The following is a 20,612-nucleotide window of genomic DNA, read 5'->3' as shown; positions in this document are numbered from 1 at the left end:
CCTGATGTGCAATCAGCAGCAAGATAGCGAGGAGACGTCTGAGCTGTCTGCGGTTTCACACAACAGGGCCGGCTGACAGCCGAGTTATCGATCCTCGTGTTCTCTGAGCAGCAAAGTGACAAAACACTGTCAAGATGATGATGGTGTGATGAGGGGAGAAGACACTGGATGTCGATGCCTGAGTGTTTTTCTCTGGTGGGCAGATCGCTGCACTTGGGGGCATTTTAAATAGTTTTGGTAGTTAAATCAAGCCACTATAGGTTAAACTCCGCAAAATAGAACAAGATTCAAGTGGTTTCCAATTGAAGAAACGTTCTTATTTTGCTCACAAATCTTTGTTTCTTGTGAAATATTGGATCTAGAGGAGGAAACTGCAGTAAACTGAGCTTGTACAGCTTTAGACCGCGTACTTAAAAAGCAGACTCATATGGTTCTTCAAGTACTAACTCATCTTGTTTTGAGCAAAAACAGAGAATGTCTTCTATTAATTACCAGCCCTTGATGTATTCATTTACATAATTATCACATCTTAATATGGACAAGGATAATTATACGGTGAAGGGGTGGAGCTCGAGAGCCAGTGGCAGAATTAGCCCGTTTTCCTTCAGTTCACACTGAGGTCAGCACGCACCGCAGCCCTGAAGACGAGGGCCAAAAAAACCTCCTCTACCACTCGCTGCCTAGGATCCATTTCATCGTCTTCATGACTTTAAGTCAGGACAAAGGAAAATAATGAAGACAGGGGAATGGGTAGGGGTGTTTTCACATGAGAAAACCGAAAAGGAGATGGAAAAGAACATGGTAAGTTTGTTGGACTAGTGCTGCCAGCAGCAACTCTCCCAGCATAGCCCCTCCTCTGAATCCTTCCATTGTATCCTAACCACAAATCCCACACTTTGCCTGGAAAAGCAGAGAGGAGACTGGACTGAAATATACATTGGAATTTTTGAGGGGTGTTTGAGAATGCCCAGAGCTGTTATAATAAGTTGTATTCAGTTCTCTGCGTTGTTACTGTATATACCAATAAGACTTTAAAGACTTAGACAGTACTAGTACACAGTCTGACTTCATTTCAAACTGCAACCATATTGTAACACTGCTATGTTTTTGAATGCAGCAGCGCTTCATTTTTCCTCAGGAGTGCTGCAACTTTATAGTTAACCCCTCTTTACTTTTCAAGCTAAAGTTAATTACAGGTTTCAGCAAGCAGCCTGCAGAGCTTTAGGGTCAAAACAAAAATGCCTGACTGCCGGAGCTGAGCGAGGTGCTGCCGCTGCTTCTTAAACACACATCTCTAGAGGGTTTAACTGCCTTCTACAGCGTACACTGTTTTTCATCTGTGCCGTCTATTCAAACCTTAAATATGAGTTTCCATATTGTTTCCATTTGTTGAAAGGACACAAAGGTCGTGCCATTGTGCTTTAAACACAGACCTTTCTCCTACCAGAGCTGCTTTGGGTCTGAGTGCCCTGCTGTGGTTCGTTGTGTAATCTCTTGGTTATGCACTGTATTTTCTTACCACTGGCACTGCGATGCCTTTCACAGTGCTTTCATTGCAGCTTATAGTGCCAAGGATATCTCAGTTTTACGACTTATATACAGAGTAGGCATGATGAAACAATTTACATAAAAACTGACAAAGATTAAACATGATACAAACAACTATAGACATTAAAATATGTGTCAGCTCTTGGAGAAACTCATAAATGTCAGTAATAGATACGGTGGGTATCAAGGCACTAAAACCCCACAAGCTGAAACTAGGCTAAAATATCCAGCAGACCACCACAGAAATATTCATTTAATACAAATACTTTATTAACAATGTGTGCATGGCATACTTTTTGATGGAATTGCTAAATCATGAGAACATAAACCAGGTTTGTCGTATTTTTACAGTTTATATTTGCAAAAAGACAGAATCTGTAATGCATATATAGAATCAAAAGTGCATATTCTTGTTCCTTTTTTATTTTGCCCATTTACACATTACACTATACATAAATAATGGCATTGTAAAAATGACTCAAGTATTTACATGTATAATATATTTTATATAATATATAAATTTTATATTAAATCTAGGTAGATTACAATTAGGATACTGGGTCAGGAAAACCTCATGTGAGTCTGTGACTGTGTGTGTGTGTGTTTGTGTGCTATCTGTGGTTGTTGAGTAGCACCTCCAGCCAGCAGGGACAAGAGGTGATGAACTGTCTGGAGTAGCAGGGGCCCCATCCTTTAGCAAAACTGATGCGAACGCTGTGGGGGTCCCAGGGCCCCTCCTGGCACTCAGGCTTTAAGCCGTGCTCTGTCATCCAGCTGGAGCACTCATAGTCAAACACCTTGAGGGAGAAGCCAGGCATCACCCTCTTCACGCTCAGCCCCCGAGCACCGGGTGGGTCCAGCGTGGGTGAGTGGACGAACACCGGGTGCTGGCTGCGATTGTACACCCAGACGCCATCCGGCTCACGGCTCAGCACGATGCCGAAACCAATTTTATTCCGTATCTGTTGGACACTGCTGGTGCTGTTGCCTCCACCACCACCATGGCTGTGAAGTCCATGAAGACCCGATGTGCTGCGGCTGCCAAGGTCATCGCGGCGGCTGAGATATCCGTTGGTGTGGAGCTGGCCGAGGCAGAGGCCTGTGCCCTGAGGTAGGTCATAGAAGATGCTGAGCGAGGGCTCGTAGGCTGGATAAAGACGACCTACGCGTGTGCGATGCTCCCAGTAGGCAACGCTACACCAGTGAGAGCGATGTCCGCCTGTGGTCGAGGAGCCGAGTGAGGTACCAGTGTCTGAAAGGAATAAAGGAGGAGGATAATTTAATATTTGCTCTTTTAATACTGCTTATTTTTAGGTCTCCAACTAGGTATCAATCTAATGACTGCAAGAGATGTAGCAACTGATTAAATGTTAAATACATGGACACTGATATTTTGCTAATGTTAAACTGTATGGTCTTTGTTAAATCAACATATATATGTAATATAAATAGATAATAGACAGTAATGAGCAAACTGTGTTTCAGCCACAAATTATGTCTAAATAAATAAATAGTCTTCCTCCAGTGCCCTCTATCTCCTGCCATAGCACTCCCTCAGGTCCAGACTTAAAGAGGAGGTAGCGCTGTAGAGAGGGGAGTTGGGGGTACAAAGCATTCAGCTCTCTGTCAACCTAGCACAAGTCCATGAACCCTTGACCCCCCAGCCCTCATGCTATCAGCTCACATTAACTCCCACACAGAGTGATGCCATTATTTTGCTCCAGAGACTCTATTGACACAGGATTTAAAGACCCATGTGCCTGTGGCCCCATTCCTTTCATATCGCAGCGAAACACCCCTCTTCATCCTGCAGGGGCCAGAATGGCTGCACCACTTCTTCCGTTAACAAGTTGCTTTTGGGTGAAATCAGGACTCCGATTAGGGTAGGTGTGTTATGTTTGCACAACAGCCGTTTTCATTTCAGGGGGTGGATGGGTGCAGGGGTGGAGGTGGTGGGAGGGGGTGTACGGGGGGTGATGACAGGAGGAGGTGGACGAGATGTGTGTGCGTGTCTACATGTTTGTATGCAAATATAGACGCGCAGGTAAACATAGGAGATGATACGTGCACATATTAGGCCTTAAAACCCATGGGTATGTCTTGTTAAATAGTCTTTTGTTTAATATATGTATTTTCTTAAAGTATTTGATGTGTTATGTAAAACAATTGGTGCCATACAAATAAACTGTAAACCAAAAACTCTTTCTCCATCTCCATCTTCATCTCCATATCCACCTATAAATCATGATTTAATACCTGTGTGCCCACTTTCAGCATTTTCTTATTTACTTTTCCAGTTACCGAGTTAAAAGCGTCTCTGTATGCTTACTTTACGAGTGTTCATTGTGGAATTAATAAGTGCATAATAACTTTAAAAGGGCTCAGGGTTGAATGACAACTAAATTTCACTTTAAGTGCTTGAAGACACTCCTCTACCTTATTGCTAAAGTCTGTTTTTTTCCAATCTTAGTAGTACAGCGTGCCATGTTTTATGTCTCTGGCACAGTTCTTCGTGTCATCATGCTCACCCTGGCTATCATCCAAAAGAAGGTATAATGAGCTCGTGTGAGAGGGGAGTAGGGGGACGAGGAGGAGGAGGAGAAAGGAGCCGGTGGGCAACCAACTTCTTCAATGGAATTTTTAAAGACGGGTTCAAACTGGAGGTTATCAGTATGTTTATGTTTGAGCAAAGGAAGTCGACAAACTGTGTGCTAGCGTGTGACTGCGTGAATGTGCATGCTGCACCATCTGTATGTGAGGGCTGGCAGCAATTTAAGCCTGAAACCATTTACGCAAACCATCATTTAACAGCTCTGTTTGCCAATTAGATAAGTAGCCTTTGTTATTTCATCTCAGAATCACCATCTCTTAGTGCCAATCTCATAGAAACGCCGGCTACACTTCACATTTGTCTTTGAACAAAGAAGACGAATGTAAAGATATGTGGAAGATAAACCTTACTGTAATTAAATTACAACTTAAATGCCTGAACTAGTTTTTATAATGGATCACAGACTGTTAAACCTGTACTTCAAACAATAACAGCACCTCATTTTTCCTCTTACGTTATCTTCTTTTTCTTTTCCTTCTGTTCTCTGTTTCTGAATACTGAAGAAATACTTGATGGTCAGCTTAGCTTTGCATAGACACCAGAAAGCAGAGGGAAACAGTTATAAGGTTTTAAAGTCTGTCTAGTATCACTAGTAAAACTCATTAAGTGGCAATTTGCAGTATATCATATTTGTTCAATTAGTACAAATACTGGAGTGTAGTAGGAACAATGTGTTGTTTTATTGGATGGTTTTGTGCCAGATTCTTTATTGACCAGCAGCAATAAATCCAAGACTTGAGGGACTCACTATCAGTCTTCTTGTTTAAGGGCTCCAACCTTCTGTATGTCGCCAACAATCACTGAGCACATACTCAGCTCTCATTTCCACACTGTAGTTGGTGCTATGAACCAGCAAGAATACAGCAAGGCTGGTGTAGAATTAGAAAGCAGGCAAAGCCAGACATTGCTGTTTCTGATCCTCTACTTGCTTTTATATTCTTCTGGCTTTTATAAATACACTGTTTATGTGATTATCTGTGCGTTTTGGAAGGAGGAGGAAAAGGAAGTGGTTGGGTCGGTGTTTCCTCAGACCAATGAATGCATCAACAACACTGAGCAGGAGGGGTTACCGTCTGCACATTGATTTTTTGAATTTTGAAAGGAATGGACTAAGCTCACGGGCTGGCGGCAATTATGTAATTGCGGATGTTGGTGTGCATGTGTGGTTTGCACAGCCTGCCGCAAGAAAAATGCAGCTAGCGCAATTCTCAACTAAAATAAACATATTTCCCCCAAATCTCCAACTATTCCTCAAAACACCCACCCTCAGTCTGAGCAGAGGAGACTTCCTCCTGCTAACCTTAACCTGCACAGAGTGGAAGAAAGTTGGGCAAAACAGAGGGAAGTGGAGGAATAAAAAAAAAAAGAGAGAGACTGAGTGAAAGAGCGAGCGGGAAAATGAGAGGGAGAGAGCGAGAACCTGCCAAGCATAACCAGCTTCCACAGAAAAAAATGAAGAGAGAGAGGGACTGTGAGAAAGAGAGGGAGGGAGAGAGACCCTCGTCTTTCATCCAGTGCCAAGGATTAGATTCCCCTCCAGTTATTAGACTCTTCCACTGTGCTGAAAGAAGTGGGTGGGTTGGGGTGAGGGAGGTGGAGGCAGTGTGTGTGTGTGTGTGGGGGGGGGGGGGGGGGGGGCTGAGGGACAAAAGGGGAGGACAGAACTGACTGACCATCACCGTCGCCTCTAAGATGCTTTGTTCTGATTTAACATCCTCAACTTTCCTCCCGAAGCTCTTAAACGGCAGAAATAAAATATAATAAAAGGAAAAAGAAACACCCCTCCCTGGCTCCAAATGGTAGGTTCTGTGCAGTTTGAGACAACTATCATTACAGGGAAACTTCAATTCAGCAAGCCACATTTAAGCTGGCGTCTCGACTATCTCTGCCATCAGAGGGCTGCGTTATCGCCAGACATGGCCTTTACAGTCAAACACAACAGGGTTCCTGCTCGCAAACACATACAAACACACACATTATTGCACATGCAGACAAACTCCTTCCTTCTCCCTGTTTTTCCATCGTAAGGGGAGCCGGTGATGTAGCCTGCTGCCGTGTGCAATTAGACATTTCTCTCTGTTTGTTGTTCTATCACATAAGAGCCACAAATATCTGCCAAAGCTGACCACAATCTTTTAAACCTGCATGGCAACCGAGCTACAGGAAAGTTATTCTGTGTCGCTGTAAAATTCCTTGACGTATCTGGAGACAGTTTAGAAAGGGCCTCCAAGAGGAAGAGAGAAAGTAATCAGTTTCCTGTATTTCAAAGTGCAACTCAAGACATGGAATGTCTCAGGTTTTGCATATATTATTGCATCCTGGACAAGTCAGCTGACACGTTTTGTATGATCTACCAGTCATCGTGGACATAAGAACACTGGAAACCCAAATGTTGTTGTCCTGGGTGTTTCACTTACATTTCATAAATGAATACTTTAAAATTAAGAGTGAGTTCACTGAAAGTTGACAAAATAAAAGGTGGTTCCACAGTAGTGTAAACTATAGCTTGTTGTTTCAACCTAAAATGATGAGAGTACGCGCTGCTTCAAGATTTTATATGAAGTTAAAAAGTTGGCAGTTTTCTTCTAACACAACTAAATGTTTTATTGGTTAAGTACTGCATGTTGTGTAAACTTAGTTGGACTGACTGGATTCAACACTGACTTTCATTGTGGTTAGAATTGTTTTCATTATTGAAAAAACAAAGAAGCATCACATAGTTAAACCTAAACTAAAGACAAAGGTTTCCACTGGGAATGTTTTACAATAAATAAATAAAAATAACTCTTATTGCATTCTGGGAACTATGTGATTTTGTACTGAACTGATTAAGTGACATTGCTGGCATTGCTGGCCTATATCAAAGTTATCAAATCCAACTTGTTTCTATTTCATAGCCTTTTCAAACATTCAAAAAATTAAAAGCAAACAGACAAAGTGAGGAATACATCCGGCCAAGTAATCAGTGCTCCTTGAAGAAGTGTGGGCCTATTGATCATTGTCCAGTGTCAGCATTTTCTGAATAAGGAAACTGCACCTATCCAAAAAACTTTACTAATCCCAGAGGGAAATGGTTCAACACTGCAAAGCGTCATATCAGTTTACATCCAATCACTTAAACTCTTCTTGTTCATGTGCACAAAGGCATGTTTACGTGTGCTTAGCTGTTATTGAGATTGAAGTTTAGTGGCTCCAGCAGAACATCACAGCTCTCTGATGATAGACTGATGCCTTTTCTTTGCACAATAACTTTGCCACCGGAGATTGAAATTTGGTAGGAGGTTCAAAGTTAGTCCATTTTCTGCACGTAAATGCTAGAAAAACACAAACTGATCTGATGCACGAAGCGCCGCTGTAATGCAGGATGTTCCTTAGAAATTAAAGAACCTCGAATAATCAGAAATAGAAACACTATGAACGGTGACAGTGACCTGCAGGGATTGCCTATTATATATATATATTATAACTCGACCTGACACCTCGCCGCCTCACCACTTGTTTTAAGGTTAATAAGTAACTTAACTTAGTGTGAATTTTCACTTCTTTGGAAGTGATGAGCTGCTTGAACAAATACAGTAAATAATACAGGAAACTGAAGTGACCGACTTCACTTCCTGGCAGCATGGTTTCTTTTTTATTTGTGCAACATTTACAGTTTCTTTTAGACCAACTTAACCAAGCAGCGAGGAGGACGTTGGAAGTGAAACCTAAAGGACATTAAGGTGTCTCAGCAGCTACAGCATCAGATGATTTATTGTTCCGCATAGTTTCTGTTGTAGCAACAATGTTAAAGTTGATGGTTTGATCTGTACGTTGCCTCTATAGCTGACGCAATCGTGCGTAATCATACCTAATTTATGACACGGAGGGGGCATGTGGTGTCTACATGTAGCCTCTATACATTCGTACCTGAAGAGAAACCAGAGACTCTTACCTGTAAACAGCACTGTGACACAGCAGAGTGATAAATCTGGCTCGACTTGAAGACACTTTAACTGCTTCATAAAGAATGATGGCATACTGTAGCTTTAAGCATAACTGATCTTTTGCACAAATGACAAAGAAAGAGACAAAAGCAGAAGCAGAGGAGCAGAGCTCAGTAGCTGACAAGCCCCCCTCACCGCCCCCTATCCCAACACATTCCTGGACAGGCTCTTTTCCTCAACACTTCCTCCCCCTCTCAGGCAGTCACAGGGGTCAAGTCTCTCATTGAGCCTCACGTGGGCCAGCTATAGGGCCTTCACTCCTCACAACATAATTACACACATTTATTGGTGGAACAGATCTATTTCTTCCACTATGAAGAATGAAATGATGAAATTCCTTCTAAAACTTAATTTGGGGGAAATATGTGAAACTCCGACTGCAAAGACATTTGACATGGGAACACTTTCCACTTCCCACATTTTTCTGTATATTTAATTTGCTTTAACATGAGAGCAAAACAACTTGACAGATCAGCTTGTGGTAGACATGTTAGCCAGCAGTTACACAGCCAGCAAATATCAAGCAGCATTAGCTTTCATTAGCAGTCATGGCTAAATTTAATATTCCATATTCATGGTCTTTTAGCTCATTTTTATTCATCAGCAACTCTGAAGCGAAAAATCTGTCTCTGAAACAGCTTATTCTCCACTATGTTTACTAGTGATTTTCTAACTTTGTCAGTAGTCATTAGAGTTTTTTATTGCAGCAAACAGCAATCTGGTCCAGCTAGAAAGGATGCTATTAAAAGCGATAGGAGAGAAGCAAAAGAGATGCGTAGAAAGACCCTAAACAGCTGATAGGAACTACTGACTTGGACAATTAATAATTTATTTGTTTTCTAGTATTTAAGTGCAAAAATGTGCATTTTGATTTAAAAGTATGTGCATGCACTGCTTGTTTAAATATTTTAAAACTTTAGACAGAGCTTTAGTGAAAGGTCCTAACCTAAAGGTTCATATGGAATCAAAACTAAATCTAAAATTAGATTGATGCAGGAATCAAATGACAAACCAAGAACACACGTTTTAGAGTAAGTCACATTTTTTTACCCAAAATGTGACTTACTCTTGCAGCTATTTAAGTTAACAGAGAACTACAGTACATCATACAATAACTGTTTCTTAGACAAATAGAGCAAGTTGCATTTAACAAGATATTCCATTACAAAATTATAACTTCTCTCAAGTTGATTGTTTGTGATTGTACTAAAAACAGTCAGCTATATCTCCTGAAACCTCCTGAAAATGTTGTTCCACTTACATAAATAGCAATTCTCAGTGCTGTGTTCAGAGCTCACAGCACAGGCGACAGTTTCCTACATTTCATAGAGTCAGACTCTGTCAACATCTGCAAAGAATCTTTAGGTTCAGCAACATGGCAGGATTCCATTAAAAGCCAAATTGTGAGTTGGCAAAAACTCTGAGGGAACAGAGAGCCACAGCCAGTCCTGTAATTTAAACCTTATTTTAAATTGTGATAGCCTGACAACATGGAGTGAAAGAGTAAGAGAGTGAATAAAGGCAAGAGAGAAAGAGACGTGGGGCAAGGGAGAGAAAGACAGCGAGTACGAGCGGAGGCAACAATGTCTTTAAATAATAATGACGAGCCACATCATCCACAAGAACAGAAGTAAAATGAACACTGGAAAAACAACAGAAAAACAAAACAGGCTAAAATAAGACGAGGAAACAGATGAAAAGCTAAAGAAATAACACGTTAGTGGCAACACTGGAGTTCAGACTCTACGTCATCGATTATTACTGATGTGCAGCTTTACATAAACCTAAACATGTAAGTTTTACTTACTAACTTATTCGGCTCTGAGTCTAGGGCCACAGCCTAAAGCTTTTAAAGAAGAAATATTTTAGAAGTCAGCATGTTGACTGTGAGCATCTTCAAGCTCCAGTACTGTACATGTAGCCAGAAACCAGGCGAGAACATTTCTTTGTATCTTCACTGACTGAGTGTTGGAGTCTGTTGGAGGCTCCATCCACTCAGTTTACAGCTTATTTGTGCATGATATTTATACATCTCATGTACACAGGATTAATAGAAGATGAGCAAGAGAAATATAAGACATTTAGAAGTAATTTCTGGGATTGAGGAACCTGAATTGTAAAAACAAAAAAAAAACAAAAACAACCAAACCATTGCAGAAAAAAACCTGACATACGCTGTGTTCCCTGCTTGCAGTGAAAAAGAGCGTGATGGAAAATACTTGAGGAAATGGCAAATAGTTAATGGGCCAGCACTTGATGTTGAATTCCATAGTCTAATGTGTCTCAGTCAGGCATAGGAGCAAGTGTTGTACGCGTGCCAGCAAACAGGCTGGAAGTTCAGGTCACTGAGAGGACCCATCCAGACTTAGACAGACACATTTGCGCTGGATGAAGTAGAATGAGGGTGTTTACATTTTGCATTTGCACAGTTTTTCGACTCAAGACACACCATTGAAATTAATATTCTACTTGGGCCCTGCAAAAGTAATATTTATGCTTCTGTGAGTCAGATCTTTACTAGAGAGCCTCAGTAGATGATTTACAAAATTTTATGCAACTGTGTCAGCCTGGTTTGACCTGGAAAGCTTCACACGTTCTGAACTAAACTCAGTAAAACAACTCTTCAAACTGTCTCCCAAGCTTCCAAGAATATCAGCTTGGCTCCACGTCTCGTAAGTATTAACTGTGATATGTTCAAACATGTATCAGATGTCACTCTCCAGAGTCAGACCCCCTTATCCCCCTCCCAGCTCTTTCACTCGGAGACCCTACTCCCCCTCACCTTCCCAATTTCCCAACATTCCTGGGCTGTGCCCCATCAGTCAAAGGGCCAATTCATGGGGTTAATACTGCAGCGAGTGCAGACAGGACTTTGAGACAGGATGTTTGGCTGATACCTTGCTTTGCTTAAGCAAATAAGTCACCAAAATATGATTACTGAGGGCAGAGAGGGAACGGTCGTCTTGTCTTACTTGAGTGCACCCAGGCCACACCAGTGTCCAACCACACCACGTATCATAGCATTTCTTCACATGCCAGGCCCGACGACAATAACATGGACAAATGTTTCACAACTATAGTGATGTTAACTACGGTAATGGCTGACGAGGACATCATCCGCCTACACTCTGAGTGAGGTAAAATCAAAATGGGTCTACGTCTGCTTGTTAGTCCTGTGAAAATCAAACAATCACATGAAAGAATGCTTGTAAAAACAAGACTAATGGCCTTCAGCCATGCGGGCACCTCTACGAGGCTATAATGATCATTACACTCCTAAAAACATAGATGGAGAGACAACTTTGTTATTCTCAATGTAAAGTTTGGCCTGAGGGTGTGCCAGGGGAAAATCAACTGCGTACATTTTAAAACACTGTATGTGCCAATTAGAACCAACTTTATAATATGAAATACTGATTCAGTTAATCACAAATAAATGAGCAATCTGGCCCTTGCAGTCCCACAGCCCTGCAAAGGTGGCGGGGGCTGATCCGAGATGCCACAGAGCTAAAGGCAGCGTCTACCCCGGATAAGTCGCCAGTCTATCACAGAGCTGACACATAGAGATAATCAGTCACACTCACACCTACCGCCAGAGAGTCACCAAGTAATACATGTTTCTGGACTGTGGGAGGAAACTGAAGGACACTCATAGAGAATGAGCTCCCCACAGAAAGCCCCAGGCCTGGATTCAGACCAGGTCCACTTGTATTAGGATAGGATATATAGGATTTAGCAACTTGAGTGACTTTTTTCAGAAAAATTAAGATTATAATAAACTGATGGATAGAAATATTCTTCTTTTACAGCTAAATCCCAGAGCATGGTTAGGAGGTAATGCTGCATGTTTCCCAGTATTAAATATAGCATTGACCATTTCTAAACAACCAATAATACCAATGCAGTCATATCTGGAAACATCATACGAACATAATAACAAAGGAGAGACCAGTAGAAAATAGTGCAGATAGTCTAAATAAAACATCTCTGCTCAGTAATAGCTAGACGTTGGTGATAAAAGTTAAAACAGCAGACCTTTGCCTCCATTCCTACAAACCACGATTGGTGTGTGTGCGTGTGATTGTGTGTTTTTGTCCTGGCAGAGCCCCTATGTGAGTACTCGGAGTCGATCTTATCACTGAGTCAGACACAAATTCCTCCCTGTCTCCCATACACACAGACGCACTGGGCTTTCTATAGCTGTGAGGACGCTCATTGACATAATACATTCCCTAGCCCCTTACCCTCACCTTAACCATCACAACCAAACGCCTTAACCTGACCATTACACTAAACACTGAGTATTAAACCTCAAACAGTCTTTTGAAGTTGGAACCAAAATGTTCTTACAACAATGGTATTGAACTAAACATTGTCCACATCACCGTAAAAAAGACAAGTTCACACACACACACACACACACACACACATACACAATGGCAATATGCAGCTTAAAGACACATTTTTATTGGAGTCACATGCACGTAGATCTAAACCAACCAAACGTATGTTTTCAAAGCTCGACTGTTTGCTGCAGTTTAAAGGGAACGCTAACTGATCGAATGATAAAAGAGACCAGGGCAAAGGTATGTATTGACCACACCCTGCTGCAGCTTTTCTTCTTAAAGCTAGGGTACATAGCAGGTTTTAAAGGAATAGAAAAACATGGTAAAGTGTCATAGTGCATGTTCAATGCTTGTATTTGTTCTAAAGAAAACATCACAGGCTTCAGATGATATGCCAAAGGATCACCTGCACACACAGAAAAGATCCATTTATGCTCCTGAAAGATCTCTCCAACATCAAGGGCTTTTTAAGCTGCAGTCAATTCTTTGATATCTGTTGGAATAAGCTTAGTGTTCAGCTTATTTCCTGTTGTTTTACCAGCTCCAGCTCAAAACAGGAGTCTTACAACCTGTGAACGTTAACAACAAAAGCTACATGCAGATTTCTTGGCTACTACTGTTGAGCCAAGTCTCGTTCCTACTCATGCTCTTGGCCTGAGTTCCAGTCCTTGGCTCGAGCCTTCTGGTGTGGGGGGCAGGGGAAAGGAGACCACACACACACACACACAGACTCAACCAAACACTCCACACACCACAAACTCATCTATTTCCACTCATTTCACCAGCCAAACAATAGGAGGTACCCTCTCTCGCAACTCAGCTTGGAGATCGTTCAATATTACAACATAAAACTTGACTTTTCACCGACTTGTGATCTTGACTTGACAAACTATGGCTAATTCTTTTGTACATTAACTTAAATTTGTTTAAAAGGAAAGGAACAACATGATCATCGTGTTGATTTTCGTCCTCCTCCTTCTGCTCCTGCAGAAGTGGTGATGTTGTTCTCTGTAATGTTTTATTTTTGTGAGTTTATGGTTTTTGTTCCTGGGAGGGAGTTTACATAATGCAAATTCAAACATACAAATGTTTATTTTATAGGGTGATTTTCAGTCTCTACGTATTAAAGTTCAATACTTTTAGCCAAAGACAAAGACAGGTTTAAATGTTGATCTCTCTATTTCAAAGCCTTGAGGAGGCTTCAGTTTGTCTAGAATCCTGGCTACGTCCCTGCCTCCAAACATGGAAAAAACACATCACTCAAATTACTAACTTTAACAAAGAGGCTACATTTAATTTCTGGACAAACAAACCCGACCAAGTCTCACTGAGACAACCGGCCTTCTGACCTCAATAACCATATTTGACTCGTACAGGTCTGTGATGCTGTGACTACACTACACAGACTTGATAGGTGTCCATTCACCTTTCAACACCGTCCACAAGTGAGCCCGGGGAGGCTTGATCGAGTAAGTTTGTGGGTTTCTTCTAACGCTACACGGACCTCTCCACCAGACCCGAGCATGTAAACAAATAAAGCTCCAGTTTCATCATCTAGAGGGGGCTGTTTCCTGTGCAAACGCGGCCCTCAGCCCCCTGCTTTCCACATATACACACACACACACATGCATGCACACAAAACTCTATACCTCCACCTCATCATAGCCGCTCAGCTCCCCCGCCCCTAAAATGCCAGCCTCTTTCCACTGCTCAATTGCCGAGAGGAATGGAGGGATTTGAGGGAAGAAAGAGGGAAAGGGGGGATGGGTGGTTTAAGAGGCAAGGGCGATTGGGAGTATGCACAGGGATCTTATTGCAGCTTCATCCCAGTGAAATATTTTGCAGTGGAGAAAGCACAGGGAAAGAGAGACAGAAAGGCTACACTGCTGTGCCATCTAGATAGTGAGAGACCCCAGACCCCCACTGTGCTCACCGTGCCTCTGACAATAGGAGCTTTATGCAGTGGAGGCTTTGGTTGTCTTAACAGCCTTTGAAAATAGGAAGGAAAGCGCAACATAGCAACACCAGTAAAGGTGATTTACCCTTTAATGTAAAGGCTCAAAGAGGATGCACGCTACGTGTGTCTGCGTGCACGGCACACAGTCGTGCGCGTGAACCCGCACCGCCATACCTCGCTGAAAGAAGTGCCTGCCTGCTCACAGTGTTTATGTACGTCTGCAGAACTGATGCTATTTACTCACCTGTGTAGTCTCTTGGCGTAATGTGCGGCGGATTGGAGAAGAGGGGGGGCACAGTTTCAGTGTAAGACAGAGTTGAGTCTGATAAATGAAAAAAAAAATAAAAAGACACACACACATAAAGCAGAAGTGTGAGATTCAAATGATTAATCAACAGTGTTGATGATCAATAGCAAGCATTCTGTATATGGTAAATGTGTGTGTGGAAAAAGGCATCAGCTTGGACATGGTGGGGATAGGGTTCACAGACCACTGCTCTACCAACTGAGCTACTGCCGCCCTGTTTGCTCGTCTCTCTTTATGTGCTGTAGATGTTTTCATTTTCATTGGAAGAGAAGGTGATCCCAGGTAAAGCCTGACTAACTCTGCGGCTTTTAAAGCACGAGCAGCTTTTTAAAGATAATGTGCGTTTCCAGTCTATAAATACGATGGTGACGACACCCTCTGTGCCATTTACTGGTTTGTAATGTGGTAGCCATTTTTTAAAACTTACCCAATGGCTTGTGTTCTTCGGAACGGGACAGAGAGTATGGGGGAGGAGGTGATTCTGGAAATACAAAATAAAGACATAAATAAATAAGTTAAAGGCTGTGAGGTAGTAATTCAAAATTATTAATAGAAAAAACTAAAGAAAAACCACTGAACTAATCATGTCTATATACCAGCTGCAGATTTTACTACGTGAAAAGCTTATATTTGCTTGTTATGCTACTTATTGTGTGCACATTGCCCACATAAACTTATAACACTCATCAGACAAGAACGTGACTTCTTGAACATTAAATCATAAACAAACTCTGTCCTAAACAAATTAAATCCATCAGGAACCAGTTTCTTTCTAAAACAGAGTCCAGGTTTCACATAGTCACCAACCAAGAAGAGGTCAAAGTGAAAATATTAAAACGTACAGCGCTTAAATCATCTTAAAACGATATTTTAAAAAGTCTCTAAGTCTTTCCTCTTTGGATGAACCTTCCTCTCATGGTAGTGATTTAAGTCTCCGAGATGTCCCTGAATATAACTGTGCAAACTGGGATCATTCTACAACATAAAGAACAACATAAAGTTGTTTTTCATGAGTTGAATATGTTCATAACTCAGGTTTGTGTCAATGACTTGAGAACATGACTCCATAACTGTGAGCATATGTGGCCTTTCTTCTGATATGTATAGTTCAACATTCACATTCAATCTGCAAATCTGTCTTGAGCCTCGTAGAAAACGCAGAATCTTTCTTTATTCTTGCAAAAGCGTTCAGCTCTGCTGGTCTTGTACCGTCAGAGACCCTGAAAACTAAACAAATGCTGCGACACTGATAGTCGCTCCAGTCCACAGTGGACACGGGTTTGTGGCCGCGGCCCCTTTAAGAGCAGAGCCAGTAATTGCTGGAGTCCTCAGTCAGTCAGATACCCAGCGAGTCAGTCTGGCGCCAGCACTAAGCAAACTGTATATTATCGGCACTCCTTCGCCTAAATAACAAGAGGAGGTCCTCCTAGTCAGAGAAAAGGAGCCTAAGTGCAACTTGAGAGCGACCTTCAATTGGATGATGTGGGAAGCAGCAAAGTTTTGTGCGCATTTAAATAAGTGTGTAATGTGTTTGGAATGTCAAGAGGAAATCAAAGTAATGGTTGACTAAAGTAAAAGCTGGGTTATGAAAAGATTATAAAATCACCAGGGCAGGCAATAAAACATGACATCAGTGACATTTATCCTCCAGGGTTTCATTGCTGCATTTTGAGATCACGCCTGAAAATGTTAAATGACTTTATTAGGAAGAAATAACTGAGTGTTTTATTTTTTTTTTTATTATTATTATTTCGTGGCTGCGATGTTGTTTGACACTTTAATTAACATTAACATTCTTCTTTAGCTGCAGGCCTCAGGCAAACAACACTCTGGGTTTAATGGAAATTCCCATTCATTTCATTCTGTCTTTTATTCTGTGTATGCGCCATCAATCATATGCTGCATTCATTAAATTAAGCCTAGTTCACTTTTATGAGGTTACATTTAGGTCTCTGCACCTTCCACCGGTCTTTGAACCTCCTGGGGTTCTTGAAGGAGCGAGAGGGCCCGATGAAGTGTGATGGATTCATTCCAGGGATGTTTCATGTTGTGAGAATAAGCAGGACAACAGAATGGCACAGTCAGTGCTGTCTTCCGTTCACATTTGATCATTTGCAATGTTAAAACATATATTTTCGAAAGTGGAGGACTCTCCATCCTCGCCCCCGCAGTGTTTTTGTTCTTACCTAGCCCACATAAGCGGCTGTAGTGATGCGGGTTGCAGCACACCTTTGCGCTGTCCACCTCGCCGAAGCTCTGGCAGTGGCAAAGTGCTTTGAGCCGCGCTGACAGCGGCAGGTCGCTCCAGCGGAACAATTTACACAGGAGATACTGTGGAGAGATGTGATGGGCACCGAGTCGCAACTCAGTCGTCGGCACCATGACGCACTCGCTGGTTCCTCCTTTGGTCTCGACAGCCCTCGCCAAGGCGTCCAGAGATCTCTCTTTCAGTCTTTTCAAAAAAGCGTGAGCGGTGCTCACGAGTTCGTCCTCCAGTCCCGCATGCCCCGGTGTGCACTGACAAGCCCCCACTCCATCTTTTCTCGGTGTCCAATGAGGTCTCCGGTGACTAAAATCCCATTCCCCAAACAAACAGCACGTTACAGTCCTACTGTCGCTCTCCTGCTCCGGCCGAGAGCGTCTGCGCTCCGGGGCGCACATGGCACCCTGATCATCACCAGGCTGCTCCTCTTCCTCCCTCCCTGCGCTCCCCGTCAGATCCCCAGCCTCCCCTGTGAGTCCCGGAGCCGGGTCAGTGCGTGTCACCGACCGCTGCTCATGTCTGTGGAGCTTTCCTGAGTGTCTGCAACACGGACCGTTCCGTCCTCCCTCACCTCGTCTGCTTCCATCCTGCCCGTCGTTCTCGGTGACCAGACGGCTTCTCCAGAGTCGCCGTACAAGACCTGAGCGTTTCGACTTGAACATACGACAACCTAGACAGCTTTGGATGCGTCCTGTCGGTCCCGTCCGGGGCTCGGAAGATGCCACATCGATTTACAGCCGTCGCTCGAGACCAGAGGTTTGTGCACGGTGCGCACCAGAAGCGCAGCCGCTCGTCACCGTTTTCTGTCTCTCCCGCAGCATTAGAAAGTAAAATTCAGTCATGCGTTACGTTAAACATCACTAAACGTCTGAGGAAGGAGAAGGCTACGCACAGTCACTGCTCAGTGACCTGCTGTCGCCAACTCAATTAAGCCACAACTCCTGCCAGCCCCCTCTCAAAGCCTTCAACTCCCCAACACTCGGGAGATCCCGCACACAATCCGCAAACCATAGTAAGAGCACTCAGGAGCAGTGTCAGCTTACAGCGACAAAATGAGCATCAGCACATACATCCAGAAGTTTTCCACAGTTTCTCCTTGAGCTCCGTGAACCCGTCGATCCGTAAATTCCGTCCTTCACCTCGAAATAAATCCTCACAGCACTGATATGCCGATGATTTGTGTCGCTGAGTGGAAGGAACAGTCCCGCTGCAGCCTCGGGATAAAGCGCAGATGGTCGGAGACTGTGGTGCCAAACTCCAGGACGAATTCCGTGCTGAGGAGGTGTTTTAAAGAGAGTTGGAATTACTCCACTCTCCACTCCCCTGCAAGTCCTTTTCGGACGGGCACACACACACACACACACACACACACACACACACACACACACACACACACACACACACACCAGTCAAGCCTGACAGAATAAAACCAGGGTCTTTCCACTATGATTTTCAAAATAAGTCTATATTTTCTGTTTGCATGGAAAACCTAAAACTAAATGTTTGGCGAAGACAAATTAACCACCTAGGCTACATATAGCTTACATATCCTAAAATATGGTAGATGCTCACCACAAATCCGCAAAATACACCTAAGATTATTTTTAAGAGGTTATTTCTGTTGGCTTGAAAAGAAGGACTTCAATTAACAGATCCATAATTTCTCCCTACAGGTCCTGGATAATGTCCTGGAAAGAGGTGCTTAATTTTGAATTCAATTAAATATTGAATAATCCTTCATTTAGTGTATTACTGCTTAACTTTTTTTTAAATCATATATATTTGCTTCGTGGTCCGCTTTAAGTTACTGAAATGTGAAAACGTACCATTAGAGTTTACATCTATAATTTAAAAGTCATAGATCTATTTAAGGACACGTTTCCCAGCGCAGACGCGCTGCTTTTATTTTGAAGCCCATTCAGGGTCCCATGTTATTCAGTCTGGTTGACGCTCTCTCTCTCTCTCTCTCTCTCTCTCTCTCTCTCTCTCTCTCTCTCTCTCTCTCTCTCTCTGGGCCCCAGAGGAAAGCTCTGGAGCCATTGGTTGATTCCCGCCATCATGTGCCAGTCTAGACACTTTGGCGGCTAGGAGCCGCACTGATTGTTGCGCAAACACGGTTTCAAGTTTCTTAACTCTTAAAGACGCAACATCCTGCTGTGTTCTGCTCAAACTGGACATATTCCTCAGTGTGGTGTGCACAGAAGAGAAGAGAATCACGGGTGGATAATAATAACAATAACAACATTAACACTAATAGGTCTAATAATAATAATAATATATATTTATAATAATAATAATCTATTACTACGTTTGGAAATGTTGAACTTCTACATTTATTTACAAATATATAAAATTATTACTTCAACAACTAAAACAAAATTCAGATTATATGATGATTACACCATTAAAATGCTGCTGCCAAGTTAATGCATCAAATAGTATAGTAAAAAATACTGTTATACCACTGTGAAGGAGCTGTCCTGCATGAATAATATGGTATAGGTCTTCTGTACAGGAACCAAAAAAAGAAAGGACCTTATACTGTTTTTTAAAAATGCATATTTTAGAACAGAATCAGGAAAAAAATACTTTCCTATCCCATAATAACATTATAATGATAACATTAGAATGTTTATATAATTAAAATATTGATTATAAACTAATAAAGACGTAATAATGCATTTCTAATGTTATTACTCATCATAATGAGTCCTTCTACTTATGCTTTTCATTCTCAACCATCTGTTTTTGACTTTCTTCTACACATCAGATTCATGCAACACCTTGTTATCAAATATGTATTAACAAATAACAATATTACTGTCTAGTTGTGTGTGGGTATTTTTAACATACACTGGTGCCATGCACTGCTAAATACATATAGGTGTATATCTATATTATTGCTGTTAATAGGCTGAGAATTAGCAGATTGGGTTGGTAGTTCATCTCCTGTCGTGTGTGAGTATCCTGCTGCAAAACACTACACGCTCTGAAAAGTGCTATAGTTTATCAAATGTAGTATTTATCATTAACAGAGAGAGGTTAAATTACAAACTCAAACTACCTGAAGAGTGTCTGTACACACAGCAGAGGGACATATCTGAACAGCAAAGATTCCAGGGGGTAGTCAGGGGTTTTGAGTGTCCCCCAAAGGCTTTTTGTGTCTGTGCCAGAGTGACCACCTCCACCACAGCTTAAAACTGGCAGTTTAACAGCCCCACAAGTGCTGGTTCAAGACCATGTTTCTGCCATAAGATTATCACGCTGCTCCTAGTGGGTCACCGTTCACACCTTTAATCCAGTTGTGTGTGCTGATCCAGAACCAGTGGGCCCAATCTCTATTGCAGTAGCTACGTAAGGGAAACGAAGAAGTGGGAGTCAAATTGCAATGATAGAAAGAGAAGGTCGAGGAAGAAGAGGGGACCTGTGTGAGTGTGTGTGTGTTTGGTGCTGCAGAGGGGTTCACTGGGCACCTGTTCAAAACGTGTCCTCCTGTGTAACCTAAGCTGATGCAGAGATGCAGACAGGGGAGACAGAAGTGTTTTGAAAGAGCTTCGTCCAGAAGCGAATGTATCAGTGGCCACAAAAACACCA

General features: G+C 42.3%; 1 protein-coding gene across 1 annotated transcript; it reads right to left on the bottom strand.

Annotated features, from left to right (window-relative positions):
• Positions 1-1,796: 1,796 nt before the first annotated feature.
• On the bottom strand, positions 1,797-18,355 carry smad6a (SMAD family member 6a). The gene is made up of 4 exons (XM_026378757.1): positions 16,942-18,355; positions 15,183-15,236; positions 14,693-14,770; positions 1,797-2,800 (listed from the first exon to the last, which is right to left on the bottom strand). Exons 1-4 carry the CDS (start codon positions 17,678-17,680, stop codon positions 2,160-2,162), a joined length of 1,512 nt encoding a protein of 503 aa, XP_026234542.1. The 5' UTR covers positions 17,681-18,355; the 3' UTR covers positions 1,797-2,159.
• Between the last annotated feature and the right edge of the window lie 2,257 nt (positions 18,356-20,612).

This window comes from Anabas testudineus, chromosome 3, assembly GCF_900324465.2.
Source record: "Anabas testudineus chromosome 3, fAnaTes1.2, whole genome shotgun sequence".
Taxonomy (NCBI): domain Eukaryota; kingdom Metazoa; phylum Chordata; class Actinopteri; order Anabantiformes; family Anabantidae; genus Anabas; species Anabas testudineus.
Note: the sequence above shows the minus strand (reverse complement) of the source record. Positions and strands in the feature narration are given on the sequence as shown.